This window comes from Dermacentor silvarum, chromosome 8, assembly GCF_013339745.2.
Source record: "Dermacentor silvarum isolate Dsil-2018 chromosome 8, BIME_Dsil_1.4, whole genome shotgun sequence".
NCBI lineage: Eukaryota > Metazoa > Arthropoda > Arachnida > Ixodida > Ixodidae > Dermacentor > Dermacentor silvarum.
Window position 1 is genome coordinate 101212098 of NC_051161.1, and position 27808 is coordinate 101239905.

At 46.3% G+C, this 27808-nt stretch overlaps 1 protein-coding gene across 1 annotated transcript in view; it reads right to left on the minus strand.

Annotated features, from left to right (window-relative positions):
- The window catches only part of LOC119462322 (sodium/iodide cotransporter), a 40941-nt gene extending 14762 nt beyond the window's left edge, over positions 1-26179 (minus strand). The window contains exons 1-3 of the mRNA XM_049672932.1: positions 25835-26179; positions 13014-13079; positions 10750-10801 (exon numbers count right to left, since the gene is read on the minus strand). Coding sequence (XP_049528889.1) covers positions 10750-10801; positions 13014-13079; positions 25835-26176 — 460 coding nt within the window. The 5' untranslated portion in view covers positions 26177-26179. The remainder of the gene's footprint in view (positions 1-10749; positions 10802-13013; positions 13080-25834) is intronic.
- Between the last annotated feature and the right edge of the window lie 1629 nt (positions 26180-27808).

Genomic DNA, 27808 nt, shown 5'->3' on the forward strand with positions numbered 1-27808 from the left:
AAAGTGTGTTCGGCGAAAGCCTGTGCCCATTCGACTGACTACCGCTGCATGCCCATACGCTCATTCTTCTTCTGGCGTTTCGTATCGGGGGAATCCACATTCTGGGAACGCTTCTCCGAACCGCTTGCCATGGAATCATCACCGGGCCGCTTGGGAGCGATCCGACTAACTCGACTGCTGCAACGAGCACAGCACGAAAGACAATGACATAGAAAGACACACACCTAAAGCAGATGCAATTATGTGAAGGAAAACCATTCAATGGGTATTTTTTGATGGTTCAATAGTAGTTTATATATAATTTGCTGTCATCACTTATGTTTCTAGTTAATTTGGTTTACCTCTGACTAAAGTCTACATGTCAATACGAATCTGTACCATTTTATTTCTTCTTCATTTTACAGTATGATGACCAGTTAGACAACCATAATGGTTGCTGGTGCCAGCTAGCAACGGAAGGTTTCGTTTCATGGCAGCTTCATATGACACATAGTCGACTAATCAAAATAATTGCTGAAGCAAAGATACCCGGCTGGATATGTGCACATTTTCGGTGTTAATGCAATATGCCCGTGCAGAACGAACATTCTCAAAATAGGGACTGTAGTTTTGAACTATCACGTGAAAAATTACAATTTATTTCCGCTTACAACAGTCTGCAATGACTTTCTCACACTCCGAGATGAATACATTATTTGCCACACTTTCAGCGGAATGCACATGAATGGGGCGTGTTGATAAGGTGACTTATCAGCTAAAACATTTTACGATCTCTCAGGTGCGTTGATAACCTTAGGACAAGTTTAATGTCCACTAAGCTATTTAGATAATATGTGACTGATACATTAAGCAAAGGCCACAAAATGGATAATTTGGCCTTTCCTTTCTTTTTTTACAGCGCACGTAGTGTACAGTTTGTCCGAGATGACAGCACTAAATAAAGCAGTAATGAAAAACGGAACACTTATTACGCCTGACGAGGACTTCATACCAATAAGCATGATTATCAAAATGCGAATCTGCGTCAGCAGCTGCCTATACAACCAGCTGATAAACAATGAATAAAAGCATGGAATCTCCATAACGCTGAAGTATCGAAAGGCCCTTTACGCTTTTCAAATAGCCCGGAAGCTCACTCCTGCTGCTAAACTGTTCATAAAAGAGACCCGGAAAAATAAATCTTAAAACTATCGTTTGAACTATTGGCTTCAGCTTGAAACGTGTAAAGGCTTGCCCGTGAGACTTATTTATTGTTCTCAAATTCTCTCGGTTTAGTTGCGAAGCTGCGAGATAGTTAGCTTATCGCGAGTTTCGGGCTCTGAAGGCTTTTGCGGTTGAATTATTGATGTTGTTTGCCAGGAGCCCCATAAACACTGCTATTTTTGTTTTGCCAAAACGGCAGCACACACTGCTGATGCATGCCTCACAAACAAGGCCTTTCATCCGAGTACCCTAGCATTTAATCTACTATACGTCTCTTTTAGAAAATTCGTCACGCTAGCACTATTTCGAAGTATATACGTACGGCGCGTCACGAGAATTTCATTACACAGGCAGCGCAGCGTTTATGGCCGGCGATCGAGCGCCACGAAACGAGACCTACCAACAGTAGGCAGCTTAACACACACAACCCGCGCTTAGTGGCTGCTCTGTATCTAGGTTAAACATGGTGTATTTCCTTTTTAACAGCGTAGCTGTTTAGGCTCGAGGTTCAGCTATAAATCGTTCGCAGAAACTCCGCCGAGCTATAACGTCACTGCGTTGCCTAGCAAACACTTGGCACAGCTGCACCTGGCTTCGCAGAGCTTCGCACAGGTGTCGTGACGTCACCGCTCTAACTTCCGCATCGCTTCTCCTAGCCGTGCCGCGCTGCGCCTAGCTCTAACGTCACTGTGCGTCGCCTAGCAACCACCTGGCATGTCTGCGCCCGTTAGCGCCACGCCGCACCGCCGCATCCGGTACATTGCCAAGCTTCCACATCTTTGTAGGCGGAGAAAAATAAAAGCCATGACGTCAATGCGCGCCGCTTCGTTCGCGGCCTTCGTATAAAGCTTCGTGACTCCGCGACGGTGGCACATTGCCTAGTGTCTCTACCCCGAGCGCATCGTTTGCACCGCCTAAAAACATGGGTTGGCCCAAAAAGTACGTAACTTCCCGAGAAAGAAGATGCTAGACGGGAAGCCCATCACACCACTGCTTGTGAACGAATGCAACGGCTGCGATCGATCCCGGAATACCGTGCTGGTGAATCTTCGTCAAAGCGACAGCGAATACAGGAAGATCGCAAGTACTTTGCCCTTTGCAGGGAACGCTCCTGTTTGAGTGATCGCAAGCGCTGAGAAAGTGATCCCGGCTACCGTGTCAGGCGTAACTTCCAGCGTCAAGCCTACAAGTCCAAGGGTGGCGTGAACGGCCGATTTCAACGAGAGTTCTTGAACGTCCAGTTTGGTAATGGCTGCCGCGTCTGCGATCGGCTGTGGTTTGATGTCAACCTGTCTTCCCTGAAATCGATTCGAGACTTTGAGAATCGCAATGTCGCTTTGCAAGTGTTACGCGAAGCGTTTCCCGCCCTAAACGACCCAGGAGAGATCAAGGTTTGCAAAAATCCTGACCTAACATAGCATTACGTAGCAAAACTACGTTAATACTTTAACATAACATAGCAATACATCGCTAAAAACTCCATAAAATCGTAGCATAACCTTACAATAAAGAGCAAAAATTCGGTAAAATCTTGGCATAGCATAGACGGCATAGCAAAAACTTGGCAAAACTTCGTAAACCTTGGTCGGCCACCAGCTACGCTGTTTCTTCAGCCTGGCACTCCGAGTGAAAGCTGCCCAAATTTTTTTTCTACGGACATGAGCTATGACGGTAAAATGAACAAGCGTGAGCGATCGCATGCTGTTAAAAAATGCATATAATAGAATCAAGAACCTGAGCGCGTTTTCAAAGCATGTAAACGGCAAATCGACGATATTCTCGAGTCGCCTACATTACATGCAGCCGGTTCGCGCTATGAAATACGCTCACCTAGTCATGAGCTGTTGACGGAAAACATCTTTGCTAAAGCTTACCGTTCAGTGTAGTTGACGTGTCATGGCATAAAGAGACGAATACACAGACACCAAGGTTCAGGCAGACACCGGACACCGCGGCAACAAGCGTTGGCTTGCCTGGTGCAGCCGTTGAGAATTCAAATCGATGCGGCCAGATGGCGGGCCGCCGTTGCTGCCACTGCGCATGCGCAGGCGCGACAGCATGCGTGCTCCGAGAAGTTCAAACGCCTTTGCCATTTTCTTTCTTTTGACAGCGAAGCTGTTCGCTCAGCGTTCGCTTTCCATGATAGCGCGCGTCCCACGCGCACTTTCACACGCGCATACGGCGCGCGGCGACAATTTTTTCGCTCATGGACTTTATACGGAACCTCACGGCGACGACGACGGCGACGCCGACGGCAGAAATACGCTTGAAGTCTTCATATTATTGCTATCGCAATAAAACAACTCTCATTTGCCGTATGCTGTATGTGCGAGTGAATGCGCGTGAGGGACGCGCGCTTTCACGGGGAACGAACGCACGGCGGAGAGCAAACGCGATTTCTTCTGTCGCGCGAAAGGCCGTGGGGACGGGAGGGAAGAAGGGGAGGCGACGTTTAGCTGCGGTACCAAATGCGTATCATGGGACCGTGCGCAAGGGGAACTTGCGACTCAATCACAGTCTGATAATATTTAACACAAAAGGCATGCACTGCCAGTGTTTTGTTTCATGATATTTGTTTATGGGCTGTCATTCTCAAAATTCTGAGAAGCTGTATAAACTTGGACATGTAGCAGCACCAGCAACGCGCAGAACTGTTGTGGACGGCGGCGGCGTTTTGCCTGCGTTCGCAAAGAACGTGCGCGGCATTGGTGACGTGTGTATGAAGAACGTGCCAACTTTCTTCATACGTGCCAACATAAATATCTCATTCTTTAATGGTTCAAATAACCAATTATAACATCACATGTTAATAGTCACAATTGGAAATGCATAACTCCCACCATAGTACACATACCCTGGTCTTCCATCTCCACCCCAGTGGAAGGCTGACAGTTTTTCTCTCTCTCTCTCTCCCTGCGTTCCATGCGCGCGAAACGGCTTGCTTTTACCCATGGTGTAAGATATATACTGTCTTACACCATGCTTTTACCTTCCATTTTTCAGTTTTTTTTTTTTTCATGGAGGAAGGAAATGCGACGGCGCGCTGCATTACAAGCGCTGTGGGCTATTGTATGGAGCTGGAGCGCACACTTGGATGAACGCAGTGTTTGTAAAAACCGCTAGAAAGCACGTGAGGGGCTAGCCTTATGGCCAACGACGGTGAGTAATGCAGTGCATTTCTAGCATAGCTTCCAGCGTACCGCCAAATGGGATACCTGCACACACGTTAGTGCACATTTGTCTGTTCCGGTGTTATGTAAAAGCAATCAATACTGTAATGACGCAAGCATATGCTCGGCTGGACAGGCATAGCGCCTACGAAGGACTGGGTGGGCTCAGAGGATTTGGCACATATTTGAAGTGAACGAGAACCTTTGATGAGTATATAGCGCAGGCTATCAGTCCGCGAAAAACCACACCATGTTAGTGATGCAGCCTAGATATAACAACATAAAAAGTATCTGGGAATCAGACGACACATAAGGTACACATCACATGCGCGACATTGGTTCATTGCACGCTCGCAAATTCAGCGTTCTCAGCTACAAGCATTACGAGTTTCTTTGCTGTAAGCTTGATGCCTGTTTGGAATCCGCTTCTCGCTAAAGCTGGCATTCATAACATCTATTATCAGGATTGGATCGGCGTTCTGCTTTCTGTATTTTACTGCCGCAAAAAGTCATGGTATGACAACTGTAAAGACTGTCTTGGGATTGCCGAGAGCGAATACGTAGTTCAAATAATGTGGTCAATAAAAGCGGAAGTATACACCATGCATATATTCAAGTCTATAAAAAGGCTTTAAAACAATCTCAGCAGTATACAGCCCCAGTGGCTTATATCTAACGTAGCTCCGTATTATCCGACGGCACCTCCGCTTGGTTGCAGCGTACAGGGGTTGGGCCGAGATGAACGACTTTTGTCTATAGTCAATCTACAGGATGTTTCAGTTAACTTGGGCAAAACCTTAAAAATATGCAGATGGTACGCAGCGGGTCACAACCAAGGTAATGTGGTTTGCCGTAGCTTGGAGATAATGAGATTATTTTTTTCGTTCTGCCTAATTAGATAATGTGTCTTAATTATTTGACAACTTCTCAATTATTATAATTATACTAAAGGTGCCAATGAGAAAATTGTAGAGCGCCATGAAAAACTACCGATACTGCTTTCTGTTGCTCAATACGTGCGACATAAAAGTTTTTTTTTTCGAGCGTCAAAGAAGCCCGCGACTACACGCAAGATTGCCGCATTACATATTTTTAAAGTTTGGCCAGAGTTAAATGAAACACCATGTATAGACGGCGAGTTAACCTGAATGAATAAGACTTTTGCAGTATCGGCTTTCCTTTAGTTCATCTCACGCCTTACAAGAATCGGTATACGGCATGTTCGCTCGCGTTAACATGACCTTTGGTGACGTCCCACACTATAGCCTTCATCGAGGGTGATATAAGAAACCTTTAGAAATAATTTCAATCGCATAGAAGTATATATTTCGCCTTCGTGTTGTTCGCTATAAAAATCACCGTAGGGGATGCATTCTAGACTAGTTAGAGTGCACCAGAGGTTACATGTAGAAACTAGTACAACAATGGATGAAACTCGGCGAGCAGACTCTTAAACACCTAATTTTCTGGTAAAATAATAATTAGGTACCACGTAATTCAATGAAGAAGATGAAATGGGGGCCTTCATTGCTTTTCTCTGTAGACATTCTTTAAACTTGCAATCGGCTAAAGAAATAGCAAACTTAAATACCTTTTCATATAGACCGCGCACAGACATATATGGACCAAAAGAGCCAAGAATATGGACCAAAAGAACGACAATTTAACAACTTTTGACAAGAGGAAATTTATAAAACGGGAAATAGACAAAAAGAAATATACACGTTATCAACTTTTGAATAAACACGAATAAATAGAGACTGTGTCAACTTTTGTCTATGTTGATAAGATATATACATATCTTATCAACTTTTTTTCCATGTCAAATGGGAGTAGACAAAAAGAAAATGAAACTTCGCGGGATCGAATCATGGCCCCGGCGGCCGCATTTAGATGGAGGCGAAATGCAAAAACTCCCGTTGGCTCGCGTTGTAGTGCACGTTAAAGAACCTCAGGTGGTAAAAATTAATCCGGAGCTTTTCATACGGCGTGCCTCATATTCAGAACTGGTTTTGGCACGTCAAATCCCAGAAAGAATGCTTTTGCCTGTAGACAATCTATAAACTTGGAGTAGACAATAAATCACCACACAGGCATTCCGTACAGATGGTTAACCAGCGAACCTAAAACGTTGGCCGCGGTGTTTATGACTGCATTAATCCCAACGGTTCATTAAAGTATTTCCCAATTATTGGTTGCGTCTTTGTGTTTCTTAATGAGGCTACACACACGTTCGGTTGGGACGGAGTGAACAACAGCACTGACGTTATGCCCGCAGTCCGCCGTTGTCGCTTGCGTTCGATGTCACGAGTTTCCTCGGCGGCGTGGTTAGCAGCATTCGCCCGCCATTGCCGCTTGCGATTCTAAGAAATAAATATAACTTCAAAATTAAATCTGTCCGTTACCGAAGAGCATGAATGGCTCATCCCCCTTTCAGCAATGGCTCATAGCCCCGTAAAAGCGACCTCCCCATTACGACGACAAAAGAGAAGTAAAATTCTACGCTTGAATGATGAGCGGGAATGATGAGCCAGCTGTGGAAGAAGAAGACAACGACCAACGCAGAAGCAGTGGCACGAGTGCAACCCGCGGCGCGCGAACCAACCAGCTGCGGAAGAAGACGACGAAGCTGAAGGCAATACTGATAATGATAGTTTTCTCTACACAGGCGACGGACAGACGCTTTTTCGTTTCGCCTAGCTATATAAAGCTTCACTTTAAAATGAGCAGTGACCCTAATCCTTGACTAAAGTGTCCGCTAGTGGCACTCGCACCTGGGCGTTGGTGTACCCTGGTGCATTGTTCATGTTATTCTTGTGTTGCCCTTGTGATAACTTTGTGTTAATAAACTGAAGTACGACACTGCATACAGAGAATGCTGGTGAATTCAGGATGTAAACGATGTAAACTACACTACACTACACTGCACTAGCCCCGGCGTCCTCTTCGTCGGAAACTCGACGGTACATAAAACTTAATTGGCCCGGCGTCCTCATCGTCCACTTGCATGGCGAACGGAACGGGCGGGAAACCACCACGCACATGGAGCCAAAGCACAACACACATGAAGCCAAATCTGTAGTCTACAGACAACAATGAACAAGAATAAAAAGCTGTATTGCCTTTTGGCTATATGTAGTCTATAGAGCGCAAGTAGGCAAAAAAGAGACAAACATTTTATCGACTTTTTTCAATAGACCGGCTATAGAATGAGAGCAGACAAAAATAAATAGAAACCTTATCAACTTTTGTCTATAGACAATCAATATACCGGGCGTAGACAAAAATAATGAATACCCTATTGACTCTCGTCTATAGACAGTCTATAGACACAGAATCAACAAGAATAAGCATAGGTTGTATTCACTTTTGTCTATATCTAATCTAAAGAGCGTAAGTAGACAAAAATAAACATCTCATCAACTTTTTTCTATTGGCCGACTATAGAATGGGAGTAGAAAAATAAAATAGAAACCCTATCACCATTTGTCAACAATCAGTAGATTTTGTATTGACAAAAGACTGAATCTATAGAAAGTCAAAGTGGTCTACAAGGAGTCTACAGACAGGGCTAAGATAGTCTAAACTCATTTTTGTAAGGGAAGGTGCATATTTTTTACATTTCAAATTTTTTTATATACACTTGGTACTTATCTACCAAAAATAGCAAAATATCACTTGGTGTTTCGTTGCTTCTTTTTTATATTTAACTTAACAAATTTTCATGAACTCTCTAAGCAAATATTCCTGTTGAATTCCATTCGAAATAAAATTAATCAGGATAGAATTTAATATATCGCAGTACTTGAGAAGATAATAAGTATTGAGATAAAAGGTGGTAACATAAAGGAACCAAAAATTAGGCACTTTGTAGCGGCAACGACAGAGGTGAATAGTCAGGTGATGCACGTCATTATCTTTGTAAAGTAGCTAACGCAAATGGCTACTTTCAAAAAACGTTTACAGACCAAGGGCGGCACTTCTCTACGCAGGGATACGTGTAATAAAAATAAATGTTGGTTTGAATTTTTACATCTTGATGAGTACAGTAATAATTTAAACCATAGCAAGACAATTATAATTAATCATCGGCAGTTAGCCTATAGAATTGGTACAATTTTACCAATTCTGTCTAAGTACCCATGCGCTTAATGGGTATTTAGACTAATTGGTCACAGGAGACCCAGTTCCTGAGAACGAAGTCGGCAGAAGAATGAAAAAGTGGTTTGTAGTCCATGCGACAAGCAACACGTGACGATCCGCGAACATACCGTTATCATCATTAAGAAAAGCCAGCATTCATTGCCTTCTACCGGTAATAACATAGTGTGCATAGCATTGAAGGCTATCTAGAAGAGAAAAGGGGGAGGGGGACGTTATTGAGGAAAGACTAAAATCTTTTCCTCAAAGGAAAGCTTCAATAGAGCTTATTGACCACGCAACGAATGATGAACAAAAAAAAATCACAGCATATCCACGGGGTGAATGATGATGAGTGGGCGAAGCTCCGGAGGGAATAATCGGATCTCCCGCTTAAGGGGACGCTAGCACAAACGCGTTAGAGACGTGCAGTACTCTCTAGAGCGGCCACAGCGTCTTACGCAGCCATTTACACATGCCGGAACGTGCACCGCGTTTTCCGACGCCATCACATGACTGCTGAGAGAGTATACCCCCCGTATTCATAAACGCTCCTCGACTTGAACTTGACTTGCCACCGCCTTGGGCAGCGCGTTCGAAACGCGTTGAAGGTAAGGCGGAGAGGCCACAGCGTCTTACACCAGCTTCTTACACGGGCCGTAACGCGCTAGCACAAACGCGTTAGAAACGCGCTAGAAACGCGGCCTTTCGTTAATGTTGGGTATTTATTGCCATCGTGGTGCTTGTGTCTATGTGTGCTTCGTGGCGTAGTGGGCTAACGCCGCGCGCTCGGAAGCGAGGGGTTCCTGGTTCGATTCCGTGCTACGGACACAACTTCGGAATTTTTTTTTCTCATTTTTCTCAGACTGGTTACACACTACTACTACGACGAGGGACGAACGGCTGCCGCCTTAAGGAGCTTCGCCCCTAAAATGATGGACTTCACCTTAACATATACGCTGGAAGATAGACGCTCAGATTTGTGTGTATCTGCAAAGAAGCTTTTCTCTAGCATTTGTCGTGTGGTGACCACACGACAAATGCTAGAACAAAAGAATGATGGACTTAACCTTAACATATACGCTGGAAGATATACGCTCAGATCTGTGTGTATCTGCAAAGAAGCTTGAATAGAAGTTGGTGACCACACGACAAATGCTAGAACAAAAGAATGATGGGCTTAACGTTCAGATATACGCTGGAAGACACTGGCCTGAACTAGAGAGCAAACGGAGGCAGCCGATTATCTAGTTGAAATCAGCCCGAAAATATAGAGTTGGGCAAGCCATGTGGCAGGAAGGGTAGATAAGCGGTGGACTATTAGAGTTACAGAATAGGTACCAAGGGAACAAAAGCGCAGTAGGGAATTATAGAGGCATAACTTTGGTGCAGCCATCAAAACGTAAAAGACTAGGTAGTGTGATGAGATTAGGATATTTGCAGGCGCAAGACAATGCCAGCTGGAGCTAGACACGGGTAACAGGAAGCCAATTGGACAGGCCTTAGTCAAGCTATGGACATAAAACAGGCATTTAATGTGCGCCTTGCACGCCGACTGCAGTTACAATATAGGTCGTAACGTATCGCGGTCATATTATGTGAAGCATAATTATTTCTGAGAAATTCAAAAGATAAAGGTTGCCTAATTTATTCCAATGACGAGTGTTAGATTAGCGTACTGTTGAAGCTACAGCTAAGTTGTCACTATTGCGAAGTGAAGTCTTTTCTTCACTGTTTCATGGACGTCAATGTGTGAACATTTGTTAGATCACATAATAACTGGACATGTTTTCATAACTGTTCTTCTAAAACGGATATCTTGTTTTGAGTACACTGATCAATGGGGCTGGGTTTTGTTCCTAAAGCATCATCATCAGCCTATATTTATGTCCACTGCAGGACGAGGGCCTCTCCCTGCGATCTCCAGTTACCCCTGCCGCGCGCTAGCTGATTCCAACTTGCGCCTGCAAATTTCCTAACTTCACTAACTTCATCATCCCACCTAGTTTTCTGCCGTCCTCGACTGCGCTTCCCTTCTATTGGTATCCAATCTGCAACTCTAATGGTCCACCTGTTATCCATCCTACGCATTACATGGCCTGCTCAGCTCCATTTTTTCCCTCTTAATGTCAATTAGAATATTGTCTATCCTCCCTCATGACTCCTACAATTAACCCTAAAGCATATATGATCGAATATATTTGGAAGAATTGGAAAATACGTAATACAGACTTACCCGTTACTAGCGTGAGCGACGCGGCAAAGATGGAGATTGCCCCAACACTTTGCTGGAAAAAAAAAGATGCGCATTTATTTTTGTTAAACTGTTCAGTTGTTTATATAGTACATATTATATTCCAAATAACGCACTATTTTTGAAGCAGGATGTAAAGAACAGTCGAATACGTTCATTTCATACCTCAGTGTACATCGGATGGCAATGAGGCTCTCTTTTTTGGATCTCATGGGAAACTAAAGACCGGTGAAATAAATTACCGAGTAGTATAAATACGAAATTTCTGTTTACTTTTCATTCTTCGTGGTGAGATAAAAAATGAATGCAAAGGCGAAATTTGGCTCAAAGTGTAGTTAGACGGGGTCCTTACTCATTTTAGAAGACATTTTATTGCAGGTAGTCAAGTGCAAAGATATGAAAAGTACAGTACCGAAGTTCCAAAGCGACCTAATTGATGTTCGATATATATCTTCTACTTGCCACAGATCACCTTTTTTGCAAAACGCGTTCACCATAAGTATGTGCGCAGAAACGGCGAAACACATATATTAATGCCCACAGGGGATCAAAATAGATAAACAAGGTGCTTCGTGAGAATCACAGTTGCAAGGAAAGCAACCAAAGAAAGCAAGTTGTATCTGTTGCCACTCCGCGGTGCACACTCAACATAAAGAAGAGAGCAATGAAGAGATAGATCACGTGATCACATATACTGCCATGACGCAAATGTGGCATAAGTATATGACACCAACTTTTCTATTTTTGCTACGAAAGTAAGAACGTCGTAGATGGCTTATTTACCGTTACAGCGTTGGCCACCATGCAGTAATAAAGCCTCTAGCAAGCCTTTGTTTCATGCCCCAAAATATCATCGAAACATTAAAAAGCTTCTTACAGGCAGCCTAATGGCCGTGCCTAAGCGATGCTCTGTTTATGCTAGCACAATTTTCTGCCTAGAATGTATACGTTTCAGTGTTTAGCCTCTACATTGTTGTGCCTGATAACAATCGATTTGCTCAGTTGCATCATTCGAAAATAATATTTGTTAGAAGGACACCTGTGAAATATCTTGGAAATAACTTGGAAATAATAAACAGAGGTAGTTCATTTGTGTTAATCACCGTCATATAAAGTCAGCAGGCAATGAAACCAAGGAAAGCATAGGGATAATTATCTGTGGTTGCCGAAGTGCTGAAAATAATGAAAAAAAAAGAAATGAAAGTGTACGAAAAAATCACTTGTCGCCAGTGGGGACCAAACCACAAACTTAGTATTACGCGTGTTATGCACTACACATTGTACAGCGACGGCCATCAATTTATCGACTGATTTGGGCACTTGTGGGTACTAGATCTAGCCATGTTTGTGTTAGCCAGCGCCACTCAAAGCCCCCCCCCCCCCCCCGAGGGGGGGGGGGGGGGGATGTTGAACATATTTTTTTTGGCCGATGGCGTCACGCAACACGTGAAATTGGAGCCACCTGGCTAATAAACCCACGTATTCGACTAAGTATCCGATAAAATCTCAGTATAAAAAGGCAAAGGGTGTCATTGATGAAACGTATTAGAGGGCTTTGCCGTGAGAAGGGGATCATGCGAATGTGACGAACAGTGCATTCTTAATGCAATTACTTTCCCCCAAACCTAGCTCCTCGCGTTTATTTATTATTACAGAGTTTATTTTAGGTTCATCTCTACTTAGGGCGTTCCAACGGACCCACTAATATTAGTTAACGTGCGATGCCTTCTCAAATCATTCTGCACGCTTTCACTAATATTTACTGTTTCTAGTTACATGCAGTAAACGTGTAAATATAAAAGAAGTTTGTGGTCATACGTCCACGCTTCCGGTCTGTGCTATGTGCCCCAAATAAAGGGAGAATTATATTGTTTCTTTTGACAATCTCGGTTAACCCACATGTCGTAACTCCAGCTACTATATATATTTGGAAAGTACCCACTGCATTCTTTCAATCTGTTATGCTAATCTGACATTACTCTTTTGTAGTAATCGTTTAAAACGCGCCAGTGGCCGTGCTTTCAAGTTGCCAGAATTTTTATAATTCTTTCGACTACCGCAGTTCACCAAGACGTTTATAATTCGTTCTGTAAATGAAAAGTGATGTTGCGGTATTCAAACAGACGGGGACGTGTCTCTTCTTTTTTTTTGCACGCGTCTTTGTGTTCATGCCTTTTTACGAAGCAAAGCGAGATTTCACAGGCTTTCTCTAAAAACACATGCAACTTCAATACCTGTTTTCTTACCGTAAGGAAAATGTAGATCGCACATGCCGTCAGAGAAATGGTGGCGTTGAAGCGCAGACGAATGTACTGTGCGTTGGAAAGAAGGGAAATGTTATGCAGTTATTAACGAGAAAGCCTAAGATGGTTCGTGGGTCGAAAAAAAATCCGACGTCTGGCTTAGTGGCACCATATTTCAATAGCACGAAAATTCATGATTCATGGTGCCACCATGTGTTGGTACCCCCAACAAAGGTCGTGGATTCGAGTGCCTTAATCCACTCTACCCTAATTAAAATAGAGTTAATTAGGGCACCTTAACCTACGACGCTTGGTTGTCCAACCCACGACCTTTCGTGTTACATTGGGCGAAATTATTTAAATTACAGTTAATTAAGATATAGTTAAGGTACTGGAATGCACGACTTTTGGTTGGAGTCAAGCCCTTGCCTCCATGCCGCGTGGTGCCGCCATGGTGTCACCAAAAAGGCCATGGGTTCAATTGCCTTAATTGACTCTACCCTAATTACGATAGAGTTAAAGCACTCGAACCCACGACCTTTGGTGGGAATCAAATCCCACCAAATTTGGTGTTACTTAAGGCGAAGGTAATTAAGGCCTAGCTAATTAAGATAGAATTAAGGTACTCGAACCCACAACATTTGGTGAGAGTCAGGCCCTCGAATTTTTGGTGGGAGTCGAAGCCACCACCTTTAAGGTTAAGGCGATATTAATTATTGCACGGTAAATAATATAGAATTCTCAAGGCACTCAGACCCACGATCTTTAGTGTTAACTAGGGTGAAGTTAATAATGCATAGTTAAGGTAGCGTTAATTAAGGCACTCAGATCTGCGACTTTTGGTGGAGAAAAGTAATAGGAAGTAACAACGAATTCGAATGAGAATATCAGGTAATCTAATCAATGTCTCGTGAGCTCGCAGGCTTTCGTCTTTATCTTCTTTAGCGTATGCTAAAATGACTGTCAACTTTTTCGTGTTGTGCACCTAAATCGAGTATTTCTATTACTAGTTGCCTTCTCCTGTCATGCGACGCTATTCTGCAAAATTATAATGCTGCTTTCCCTTCATGAAACTATTGCATACGAGAAAACCTAATATGCCACGTACTCTTGTTATCTTTAAGGTGATTGACAGCGGCTATAATACTTCAATACTTCCTTTTATTTTTTTCTGTATTACCCATACTGCAAGTGCTGAATTTGACACTGTGTTTGCGCAAGTCTTGTCAGCCTATTGGTAATGCTAAGACTAACATAAGTTCCAAGAAACGCATCCTGAACATCCCCAACAAAAAACATGTGTATATTGACACGTATACATGTTTATCTTTCACCGGTGGCCGCTTTCCACCGGCTAACAATTGTTAAACGTTATCGCTCGGTGCAGGACGCGCCTGTATCGGAAGTTTCTAGAACGTTCTCGATGCTTCTTTCCGTTGCCTGTTTTCACCGACGCTTATGTTATCTGATTGTATGACCGACGCGAATTGTCTAAAACTTTCTGAAATAACCGCGGGCATCAGGAATTAATCTGGAACCTTCGATGACTCAGGTATAGAAGCCGACGCGTTTCGCCGCTTATCAGATTTTCGACGATCGCCGACTGTGTCCGCCGCTTTCGTTGTGCTTCGAGCGTAACTTGCTTTTGTGGGCACAGGTTCGCCCAATAAAGAATCAGTTTCGTCATACACAGTTTCACGACTGTTTACTTCAGCGTCACTACTACGTGACATCTGGTGGAGGTGCTTTTGTGTCCATGCAGCGGACGCCCCCGAAAAGTCGTGATCCAAGCCCGAACCCCGAAGAGAGTACCAACGTCGTCCCGGAGCATCGAGCTAGCCTCAGGCTACAAAACCTACCCCCGAAGTACGGACTTCTTCCCGAGAAGACCAGGAAGTGCACGGCCACCACGACCGCATCAACCATGACAGCCTCAGTGCCGCCTACACCGATCGTGTTACAGCACCCCCGGGAGCCACCGACGTTCCGCGGATCAACATTTGAGGATCCGGAAAGCTGGCTGGAGACGTATGAAAGGGTCGCTGTATTTAACAACTGGAACAGCGACGACAAGCTGCGCCACGTCTTCTTCTCATTGGAAGATGCTGCCAGGACGTGATTCGAGAATCGGAAGACGACCTTGGCAACATGGGACCTGTTCCGCCACGGCTTCCTGCAGACCTTTACAAGTGTTGTGCGCAAGGAAAGGGCCGAAGTTCTCCTAGAAACCCGGGTACATCTGCCCCACGAGAACATCACGATTTTCACGGAGGAGATGACTCACCTGTTCAAGAACGCCGACCCCGACATGCCAGTAGAGAAAAAACTTCGCTTCTTGATGAGGGGTGTCAAGCAAGAGCTCTTCGCGGGATTGATACGCAACCCGCCCAAGACTGTTGCTGAATTTATTTCCGAGGTCACAACCATTGAGAAGACGCTCGACATGCGGACAAGGCAATATACCGCCGTACGCTGGCCGCGAACAACATCGACGTTCAAGCACTTGGCAGCGACGACCTGCGCGAGACCATCAGAGCGATCGTTCGCGAGGAACTGCAGAAGTTATTCCCCAAGTCGCAGCCTGAAGTGGCATCTATCGCTGACATCGTCTAAGAGGAAGTTCAACGCTCATTTGGAGTTCCAGATGTGCAGCCGAAATCGCCGGAACCCCAGCCGGAAGCGCTGATTTACTGCGCCGTCGCCCGTCGTCAAGGCCCCCTCCGCGCTCGCGCCAGGGCCCCGTAACGCCGCAGTTCCGACGTCCACCATCGCCACCGCCAGCACGCCCGTCCGTCATCCAGCGCAGCTACCCGAGAAAGACGGACATTTGGCGCGCCGCCGACCACCGCCCGCTCTGCTATCACTGCGGGGAAGCTGGTCATGTCTACCGCCCATGCCAATACCGCGAGATGGGCCTACGAGGGTTCGCCGTCAACGCGCCGCGTCCAGTGCGGGGTGAACGACCGCACGACATTGCCGACTACCTCGGCGGAGCCCAATGGCAACCCCGACGACCCTCACGCTCGCCGTCACCATGACGGTACTTGTCACCGCAGCGCCGACCATACACTCGCCCAGCCAGGGGCCAGTCCGTGAGCCACTATCCGGGAAACTAAAAGCAGCAACCGATGGAGGTGCGGTTGCTGTACGACGCAATGCCGAAGATCCTCCACCGACATCGAAGAATATTCGCGAATCATCACGACGAGATATCAGCACGCCGCCTGGCAAGAGCCTTGACGACAACACTTCGCCGCCGAAAGAATACCTGCCGACGCGACGTAGCAGCAGCGGAGCAAGCCGATGCAGCCGTGAACCGACGCCACGACTTAACCGCAACGCCAGACGATGGTCTACCGACTTAGACGTGCTAATCGATGGTCATAACGTCACCGCTCTCGTCGACACTGGAGCCGACTATACCGTCTTCAGTGGCCCGTTCGCCGCCAAGTTAAAGAAGGTGAAAACAGCCTGGCAAGGACCCGATATCCAGACAGCGGGAGGCCACCTAATAACGCCGACTGGAATCTGCACAGCGCGAGTCACGGTAAACAACCACACTTACCCGGCGAGCTTCGTAATCCTGCAGCACTGCTCCAGGGATGTCATCCTAGGCATGGACTTTCTAAATCAACACGGTGCAGTCATCGACTTAAGGTCCAAGTCGATAACGCTTTCAACGCACAACGCGATACCACCAGATACAAGCATAAGTTACCATGCCTTGAATGTGCTTGAAGAACAAGTCACCGTTCCGCCTCGCTTCAGCGTAATGATTTCCGTCGGTACCGAAGTGCCTGCAGACATGGAGGGCGTCATCGAGGGCGATCATCACTTACTGCTCGACCGTGAAATTTGCGTCGCTAGAGGCATAGCTGAGCTACGTGCAGGGAAAGCAAGGGTGATGCTCACGCACTTCAGCCCCGAATACATGCACATTAACAAAGGCACCACGGTCGCCTACATCGACGAAATAGTACAAGCCAGCAGTGTTTTCGCCTTCACGGATTCCAGTGCATCTGCAACGACGACTATAGTACCTGAACCAACTTTCGACGTCAATCAGAACCTTTCCAGGCATAAGAAAGAACAAATAAAAGCTCTGCTCCTGCAATACAAGGACTGCTTCTCGTCGTCGTCAAAAGTTTGACAAACCCCTGTCCCAAACCACCGCATCATAACCGACGAAAATGTCCGCTCACTCCGTCAGAGCCCGTACCGAGTTTCGGCGCGCGAACGCGAGGCCACAAGGCAACCAGTCGACGAAATGCTACGCGACGACATCATCCAGCCGTCCAAGAGTCCGTGGGCGTCCCCCGTGGTGTTAGTGAAGAAGAAGGATGGAACCCTACGTTTCTGCGTCGATTATCGTCGCCTCAACAAGTTCACGAAGAAGCACGTATACCCCCTCCCACGGATTGACCACGCCTTGGATCGACTCTACAACGCAAAGTATTTTTCGTCGATGGACCTCAAAACCGGCTACTGGCAAATTGAAGTCGACGAGAGGGACCGGGAGAAGACTGCCTTTATAACACCAGACGGACTGTTCGAGTTCTAGGTCATGCCGTTTGGTCTTTGCTCGGCACCTGCGACTTTCCAACGCGTCATGGATACAGTACTGGCAGGCTTGCAGTGGGAGACTTGCTTCGTCTAATTGGACGACGTCGTCGTGTTTGCCTCAAGCTTCGAAGAACACCTGCGGCGCCTTGAAACAGTTCTTCCGGCAATCAAAACTTCCGGACTCACGTTAAAGCCAGAAAAGTGCCGCTTCGCATATGAGGAGCTCTTGTTTTTGGGACACGTCATCAACAAGTATGGAGTGCGCCCCGACCCTCAGAAAACTGCGGCCATCTCCAACTTTCCTCCGCCCGCTGACAAGAAGGCAGTGCGTAGATTTCTTGGACTGTGCGCCTATTACAGGCGCTTCGTCAAGAATTTTTCACGGATCGCTGAGCCACTGACGTATCTCACGAAGGCCGACGTCGAGTTCAAGTGGGAGACGCCGCAAGTCGAAGCATTTGAAGAACTGAAGCGACGCCTGCAATCGTCGCCAATACTTGCGAATTTCGGCGAAAACGCCGATACCGAAGTCCACAGTGACGCAAGCAGCGTAGGACTCAGCGCCGTGCTTGTGCAGAGGACTGATGGACTAGAAAGGGTTGTAAGTTACGCTAGCCGGTCGCTATCGAAGGCGGAAGCAAATTATTCCACAACAGAAAAGGAGTGTCTCGCTATCATCTGGGCTACATCAAAGTTTCGACCCTACCTCTATGGCAGGCCCTTTAATGTTGTGAGCGACCACCACGCCTTGTGTTGGCTAGCTAACTTGAAGGATCCTTCAGGTCGCCTCGCACGATGGAGTCTGAGACTTCAAGCATTCGACATCACCGTCGTTTACAAGTCCGGGCGAAAGCACTCTGACGCCGACTGCTTGTCTCGCGCCACCGTCGAACCACCGCCACAGGACGACCAGGATGACGACACTTTCTTGGGACCCATAAGTGCCGACGAATTCGCCGAACAACAGTGAGCCGACCCGGAACTAAGGAGCCTTGTAGACTACCTGGAAGGCAAGACCGTCATTGTGCCCAAGGTGTTCAGGCGAGGATTGGCGTCGTTTTTCTTGCAAAACGACATTCTCCTAAAGTATAAGGATTATAAACAGGGATAAGGTGCCTCAGAAAGGCTGGCCAACGTTTCGATAGGAGGACCTATCTTCGTCCTCCTATCGAAACGTTGGCCAGCCTTTCTGAGGCACCTTATCCCTGTTTATAATCCTTATTCCTCGTGTGCTACTCCATTAGTCAGCCATCTTTTTTTGATTCTCCTAAAGTAGAACTTCTCGCCTCTACCAGCCAACTACCTCCTCGTGGCACCCTCAGCATTGCGTCTAGACGTTCTGCAAGCTCTCCATGACGACCCAACGGCTGGACACCTCGGTTTTTCCCGCATGGTCGCGAGGATACAAGAAAAATACTACTGGCCTCGCCTCTCTGCCGACGTCGCCCATTACGTAAGGACATGCAGAGACTGTCAGCGACGCAAAACACCGCCGACAAGGCCAGCCGGACTTCTACAGCCGATCGAACCACCTCGCCGACCGTTCCATCAGATCGGGATGGACTTACTGGGGCCTTTTCCGACGTCGATGTCCGGGAATAAATGGATCGTCGTAGCTTCGGACTACCTCACCCGATACGCCGAAACAAAAGCCTTGCCCAAAGGCAGTGCCGCCGAGGTAGCCCGATTCTTCGTTGAGAACATCCTCCTGCGTCACGGTGCCCCAGAAGTCCTCATCACCGACAGAGGTACGGCCTTCACGGCTGTACTAACTAAAGCAATCCTGCGCTACAGCCAGACAAGCCATCGCCGGACCACCGCCTACCACCCGCAGACGAATGGCCTCACCGAGCGCCTAAATAAGACCATCGCCGACATGCTGGCAATGTACATCGACGTCGAATACAAGACGTGGGATGCCATCCTTCCGTACGTGACCTTCGCATACAACACGGCCATGCAAGAAACGACGCACATGGCGCCGTTCAACCTGGTCTACGGAAGGAACCCGGCAACGACGCTTGACGCCATGCTACCGGACGTCGCTGATGAAGAAAATCTCGACGTTGCCACCTATTTGCAGCATGCCGAAGAACGTCGAGAGCTCACCCGCCTGCGCATCAAGAACCAGCAGAGAACCGACAGCCGACAGTACAATCTTCGACGACGCTACGTCGAGTACCCGCCCGGAGACCGTGTTTGGGTCCGGACTCCGATACGCCGACGGGGACTTAGCGAGAAACTCTTACGTCGCTATTTCGGACCATATAGGATCATCCGACGTATTGGCGCACTGGACTATGAGGTCGTGCCAGACGGCATTTTGCAATCACAGCGGCGCCGCGCACGACCTGAAGTCATCCACGTGGTGCATCTTAAGCCTTTCTACGCCCGCTGAGGAACTTAGGTCCTTTGTTATTTTTCTCCCTTTCTCTACGCGTGGTTTTGTTTTCGCTTTCGTGTTTGTAGCATCGGGATGATGCTTTTTAAGGGGAGGGTATTGACACGTATACATGTTTATATTTCACCGGTGGCCGCTTTCCACCGGCTAACAATTGTTAAGCGTTATCGCTCGGCGCAGGAGGCGCCTGTATCGAAAGTTTCTAGAACGTTATCGATGCTTCTTTTCGTTGCCTGTTTTCACCGACGCTTATGTTATCTGGTTGTATGACCGACGCGAATTGTCTAGAACTTTCTGCAAGACCCGCGGGCATCAGGAATTAATCTGGAACCTTCGATGACTCAGGTATAAAAGCTGACGCGTTTCGCCGCTGATCAGATTTTAGACGATCGTCGAGTGTATCCGCCGCTTTCGTTGTGCTTCGAGCGTAGCTTGCTTTTGTGGGCACAGGTTCGCCCAATAAAGACTCAGTTTCGTCATACACAGTTTTACGACTGTTTACTTGAGCGTCACTACTACGTGACAATATGTAGTGCTAAAAACATTTTTTTCTTATACTACACGACAGGACATAACTACTTTGAACACCTGTCTGTTTTAGAATACCTGCGCGAAGATTTGACAAACGCTGTTTCAGAAATCGCACTGGTTGCAGAAATAAAATTAGGCTGGTCGGGAAATCAGGCTGGCGGCTTTATGTAGCCAAATAAGGCCATAAATTGAGGCCATAATATTCTGCTAGACGTGCAGCTCTGAGATCATTGCCCGCGCAGTAAATTAAGCATTGTTCGACGTTGCTCGACAAAGCATTACTTAATTTGCTTTCATTTAGACGACACAAAAAATAACGCACACAGTCTCGTGTCGTAGCGATGACTCCTATTGACACTAGCCATTCTTTCACAATGGAGTTTGATTTTTCTGCTCAGCGTGGATTCTGTTGTAAACTGGCGGTCTTTCCAACAACATACGTATAGCTAATTTGAGTTTAAGTTGAAGCATCGTACGTCTGTAACTGTGTTGTGTACACTTTGTATGCCCTAACAATGGGTGCATAGTGTTCTTCCAACATCACGGAGTTTCCGAACTAGCATTCAAAATATGGTGATAACTTTAACATCCTCATGCTGCTCAGCAATTGGCAAACTGGAATGCCATTATGTCCACCCGCGTCGAACAAAAAACATTATTTCACCGCTGCTGCATGAACGTTTACTTCCAATTTCGTGGAAAGAACAAAAAGCTGTGGCTTCCATATTCAAAGTTAGCATACCCCTAGGTTCCCATGAAGCTTCATATTGTCCTACACAGTGCACGCTACCGAATTTTCTTCATACACATATATTCGATCTTGTGCATACACGCACACTCACACGCACGTAGCCTAAGTTTGACGCCTCTGTTAATAAAAAAATACGGTTCCTAATGCCAGCGACGAGAACGATTCGGTATCTTCTTGTAGAATCGACGACAGAAAACCTCATTTGATTGAGAAGCGATCAAAGTTGAAAAGCCTGCGACCCTAGATGGATGAAGCACTCGTTTCGCAATTTGCAGTGATGGGACAATTTTGTGATCGTAACGGTTGCAGCCACTTTGTTTCCGCAGTTATAGTTGTTGGTCATACCTCCGAACAATCAAAATACATTTGTCATTGGTGACGCAAATATTTGAATGAGTACTGCCCCAGCCACTATAAGGTCGGCAAACGACAAGAGAGAGAGAGAGCAAGCGAGAGAGGAAAGGCAGGGAGGTTAACCAGAAGTCAGTTTCCGGTTTGCTACCCTACACTGGGGTGAGGGATAAAGGGGTTGGAGAGAGTGCAAAGAGAGAGAGAGAGCGAAAAAAAAACAGAAAAAAAACACAGGCATTGGTAACAAAGGAGGCGTTCCAGTCACAGACGTTCACACAGGCCAGTGGACTTCAGGAACCGCAGGAGCGCTTGCACGGCCTTCTGATGCGATGTTGAGTCGCGTCGATGTTGCAGAATTGTTTCTTCCGAAAACGGCTGGTCATCCAACTGGTTCAGCACGACGGATAGCGATTGTCTCTGCACACTGTATTGTGGGCACTCACAAAGAACATGACGAATCGTTTCCGCGTCTCCACAATTGTCAAACGACAAAAATGTAATAATGAGAACTGGAAGCAGCTTTCATTTATGAACTAAGGCAAAATTTCCCTACGTAGCTCAAACGCTACGTTTACGGCGGTTGCACTGACATAAAGCGAAGAAACACATAGTGATTACATTTAGGGTGTTCAACCTGGATTTCTTACCTTACGAAGCAAGCGTTGTATCTTAGCAGGACAGTTCTTTTCCAATATTTTCATTATGCAAAGCTGTGAGGCCCAATATGCCAATCTGTTGAATCATATGGATGGCTAGACGAAATAACAGTAGCGTATAGTCAGCGCCGGGTGCCTTGCATTTCGTGCAAGTTCACCAGATCTTTTGCAATAAGCACGGTTCCCATATATACGGATTTACAAAGTGCAGGAAGAACTTAGGACGTACCGCAAGTAGTCTTATTGCATCTTCAGCTGGTCGTTCCGTAGCGATCTAGCTCGCACTCACGAGAACGTTTATCTTGTGTGGTTGGAAAACAGAACGTGGTTGATTCACCTGCCTCTTTTCGAATCGTTGCCTTGACGCGTCTGGCCTTCTCGGGCGCGGCGAGCCCTGCAGCCGGAGCCGGAGCAGTCATCGTGACCAAGTTCGTTTTCGGTCACGGTGATCTCAGCAGTGCGTCATGGCCTCGTTGCTGTTGGCGACAGTCCGCCGTCATAGAGGTCACTGAATTCAGGTGTTTTAGTTTCGCAATTCATCCACCCAGCCTCGACGCGACATCGCCTTTTATCACAGGTCAATTACACAGGCACTCGAAGTACGTTCGCGCCGTCGACATTGTCGTCATTGTCGTGCTGTCCCGGTATCAGCTGAGCATGCGCGGTTCGCGCGTGGTGGATTGGCGAAGTGATGGAGCCGCCGTGCGTTTGGCTGCATAAACTAGTCTAGTTGTCACAAACTCCAGCTCCGCTAAATCGGCTTTTCCCTCGAAGAATGCAGACCGCACTTAGGGTTCCCACTCGTAGAACGCATACCATAAGGATATCGTCGCAGTCAAGAAAGGCTTTTTGGTGACTGGGCCCTTGCAGTGTCCACCCAAATGCCTTGTTTATTGCGACCATTCCTTGAATTTCGTTGCTCGTTACAACTTCTCCCGTCATAATTTTCCAAAGATAGTCAGCTCCTATCAACAATTAGAGGCCGTTCTCTGTCTCCACTTCATACAAATTTCTTTTCGTCAGCAAGAAATTTGCCATCACATCGAAGCTTCTGAATGAAGTTGTTATCAGCTGTCGACGAAGTAATATCGTGACAGATAACTGTAATCACAATTGCTTGAATGATATGGATGTTGGGACAGTATTGGCCACGCAGTGGTACCTCGACAACCTTTCGTATTTCAGAAGAACTTGGGGATGCGCTGCCAAACGTGTTGAATGAAATTCTGGTTTCTCCCGGTACCTGCAGTTGCAGTTTTACAGCGAGATCTTCCGTGATGAATGATGTCTGACTGCATCCATTCAGAATCCCTCTGATGTATCTGTACGTGTTATTTTAACGACAATGGCACGAAAATCTGCAGGTACACTTCGGTGTCCGTCTTTGTGCAAGCATTTGTGGAATTTCTGTCGCATAGCATTACTGATTGCGACGAAACTATCCCTACTGTGCTACCTGAAGCCTCCACTGGTCGCGAAGTTTCCGCAGCAGAGTATTTCTGTAGTTAGAGTCACAAATGCTCGAGGTGTGTCTTCCGTGACAAGCTGAGCACGTAGATTTGACGTGGCAAGACCGTGACTGGTGACCTCGTCATGTACTATCGACCAAAAGGGTTTACGGACCAAGGGATTTGACAAAAAGCTGAATATCTCCGCAGCCTCAAAACGCAGACTGGTATTCCCATTTTCAGCCTCTACTGGTATATGCGAACAACATTGTGATGCACGGTTTTACTGCCTAGCTTTAAAGGCTGCTCGGATATTTAGCGTTTTCCGAGATCCCGTGGTCCGTAAACTTTTTTTGGTCGATAGTACATCTATAACAGTGGTTATCCTTAGCTAGCTTCTCTTTTTGGAAACAAGAGAGAGGTTGGCGTCGCAGGCGCGTATGCTGTGCTTCTTAGATCGACGGAAGAAACACTCACTCCAGCTGTATGATGCACTGTACAGTACAGAAGTGGCGCTGCTGCCTCGAGTTCTCTCAGCACGGTCATCGACAGATCGCAGTGACGATGGTTTGCACTGTTTCAAGGCTTTCTAACGCAATAGTGTGAACATGAGCAGCTCCTGTAACTGCGCTTCCGATGTAGCTGCCAGTGCTGGCTCCGAGACGTTCGTATCAGACCCATGTTGTCTTAAAGTCTGAGGTTTAAAGCCTTGCGTATATGCTAGAACGACCTCATATGGCAATGCCTTCTGTAGGATATCAATCAGCATTGCAGAGAACCTGAGAGTGGGTACTTTCAGTGCAGTCACACAGCGGACAATTAGTTGCACGGCATCATACAGCTGCCTGGGGCCTCGTGCGTCGCTTGCGGACTTTACATCAGGTAGCTGGTCCAAGCGCTGACAGGTGGGGCCGCACTATCCTTTTACGATCGCTAAAACATTCTTTGAGAAGTTCTACGGCATCTGCGTAACAAGCTTCGGAACTCGGTAAACCGGCGATTGCAGCTGCCGCTTCTCCCGCAAGATAATGCCGTACATAGAAAAACTTCCTCATTGTCGACATAGCGATGTTGAGATTAATAGTCTGCTCGAACTGCTCCCAGAAAGCTGCTCTTTTGTGAATGTCGCCTTTAAGTGTTGGTATATCAAGATTCGGAAGCCTTGGGCCAATTCTGGGCATAGTGTCACGAACTGTCTGGGTTGCATTCTGAGGAGCAGACTCCGTTATACTGTCCTCGCGTTCCAAAGCGGTGATCTTGCAGCGAATCTCGGAAAGTATGAGCATTATACTCTGAAGTTACGTATTCTGCTTCGAACTCATCATCAGCAGTTTGATCTTCGACTGCATCGTTAAGCTTAGAGAGCTCGTTCTTCATAGTAAATTGACAGTAAAAAATGCCTGAAAGCTTCGGCTTGTCCACGGTGGGATCTCTGAGTAGCAACCGGGCAACCTGCAGCATCTTCGTATTCTGTTCTCGTCGAGCCAAGCGCTTGGTCATGAGGCAATCCATCCGACTAGCTCTTAATAGATGTCTGGTCTCCACGCCGATCATGAACGGTGCGTTATCGAGTCATTGCTCGCCGCCCGCAGCGCGAAGCGGTGGAGCAGAAAGTCCTTGGAGACCTGCGTTGAAGGAAACGAGTGCGCACGGAGGTGCGCACTCGTTTCCTTCAAAGGTGCAAACCCGGGCGCTTCTTTATAGCGCCCGGGTTTCGAATGTGTGCATGGTAATAGAACATCAAAGGAGATATATAAAATTCGCGCAATTTCCCTGTAATTAGGTAACATAAGTGATAAGGTGAGCCTCCAAAAGACGAAGCCCATGTTTTTACAGGTGCTATTTCAACTCATGGTAATTTTTTCGAGTCACGTAAGAAAGCACAGAGAACTTTATTTTTCGTGTGCTAAGTGTCCTGACGCCTGACACCATAAGATTATATCCATCTTCTTACACATAACGTTTCCAGAGACACGCAGCTCCTGGTACCCACGTTGCTGACGTGCTCCCCTGAACAGTGACTTAGTACACGTTCTCCGGCTCTACTTAGCAGAAGAAAAAAACATAAACAAAATATACACGATGAACTCCGAGGGCAACAAGCACTCGCTTTGAGACCTTACCTCGAATATGGACGTTAATCGAAGACGGTACAGCACTGGGACGAAGACGTGGGTGGACAAAGGGACAAACACCAGGGGCATTACGTAGGCCCAAGCCATATGCCAGCCGTAGGCGTAGTAGTGCGCGGGGAATCCCACGAGTCCCGTCGAAGAAAAAAGCGACGCCACCGCTGAGGCCGCCAGAGGAATTGTCTTCAGCAGTCGATTGCCGAGAAACACTTCCGCTGTCGTTGCACGTGTTCCGACTCCAGCATTGGTCTTCCGAAAGGAAAAGTACAACCCCAGCGAGAGATTGCACGCCATGAAGGCGCCGAAGACGACGTACTCCACGACGCGCACCATTAGTTGCTGGGCTCACTCCTTGCGATGCAATCTGGGCAGAAAGCTGTCAAGTCAATCGCAATTTCTACGTTAGATTTAGTACAAGTAGCACCTGGACAGCACAAACACTTTTGAGAGCTGGGTACTGTAGTGCTGTAACGGATAATGTAGGTATTTGTTAGAGGAACGGCGTTATGCAATCTGTCATAATGTTTGCTTTATGGTCTCGTACAGAGCACGAATAAAATAACTTATTAAAAGTCTGTGAGTTACACGGTATTGTAGCGGTGGTAAACCAGCCATAGCGTACGCCTGGCGAAATTGCCTAACAAAGAAAAATGTAATGAAATAGTGCAATGTTTATATAAGGTCCATTCTTCGGAAGGCATACAAGTTTTTACCAGAAATAGAAAGGCAGCTGTGTTTGCTTAATAAATATCAGACTCTGGTGAAATTGGCCACCGGAGCGCCGGCTATGCTAATAATCAAAAAGTAAACCCGAGCGACTAAGAAATGAAAAAAAAAACTAAAGATAAAAATAGCAGAAGAACAAACAACGAAGGAATAAGGCATCAACTAATTCACCGACTGCCTGCATTTCTATTCTAAACACAAACTCTGGGCGCAGCCTATCGGCAACAGGCTAACGTACAGTTGCAGCACTCGTTAGTGTATCCACTACTGTACATACGAAGAGTACACGAAAACGAACAAAAAAAAAGAACGTTCGCACAGCCAAGAACAAAGGACATCGCTACGAATGCTACATTATAAACATTACCCCTGCATTCCACAAAAGAGAAAACGGGAAAGATTGGTGCAAGTTCAGCTGAGCGTGAACAAAATCTATTTTCTTTGTAAGGCGTCTTGTTGAGAAGCGGTAGTAAAAGGCGGACTCGTCACAACACTGTTCAATATAGTTAGGTGCGCAGATACAGGGCCAAACTTTCTTTACCTGTGTGGAATACGGAACTTTCACATCAGCTGCATTCGCGTACGAGTTAGAACTAACTTCCCGTTGTCATGTCGTGGTGCGGTTGTCCCTTTTATCTCGCCTTAGTGAGGAATAACAGCTCGTCTGACTACTTTTTAAGATTAAATGTTGTCGCAAAGGAAGAAAAAATTAAGTGACTGCTGTACTAATTTTTTGTTACTGCGCTCTTTCGGCATACAGCTGGAAAAAAATATCGCTTGCTCTTTCACTGGTACAAGAGGTAACACCGTAGAGCTATTCGATTTTGCAGTGGCTGATGTTTCTGCCGTAATTGGAAATAGAAATATAGGTTATAAGCGCCAGGTTAAAAATCGCCATCAAGAGGGACATGTGTGATTTTTTGATGATTCGTACTAAAGCATAGTTTTGATTGACACATTTGTAATTCAACATCAATCTCTCCCGCACAGTACAACATTGACATGTCGCTTTATGCATTCAACGACACAAAAATGCTGCTGTCAAACTGTCCAAATGATGATATCGCTCCACTTGTATGAAGGACACAGCTATATAGGTTTACTTCTGACTGAATAAACGTTTTTGTACACATTTATTAGAGTACGGAATGTGTGGAATGCGCATGAAAAATGTTGACGCCAATCTCTAATGAGTAAATATAGTTGATGAATATTGGGCAGTGCTATAGCTGGCTTGGA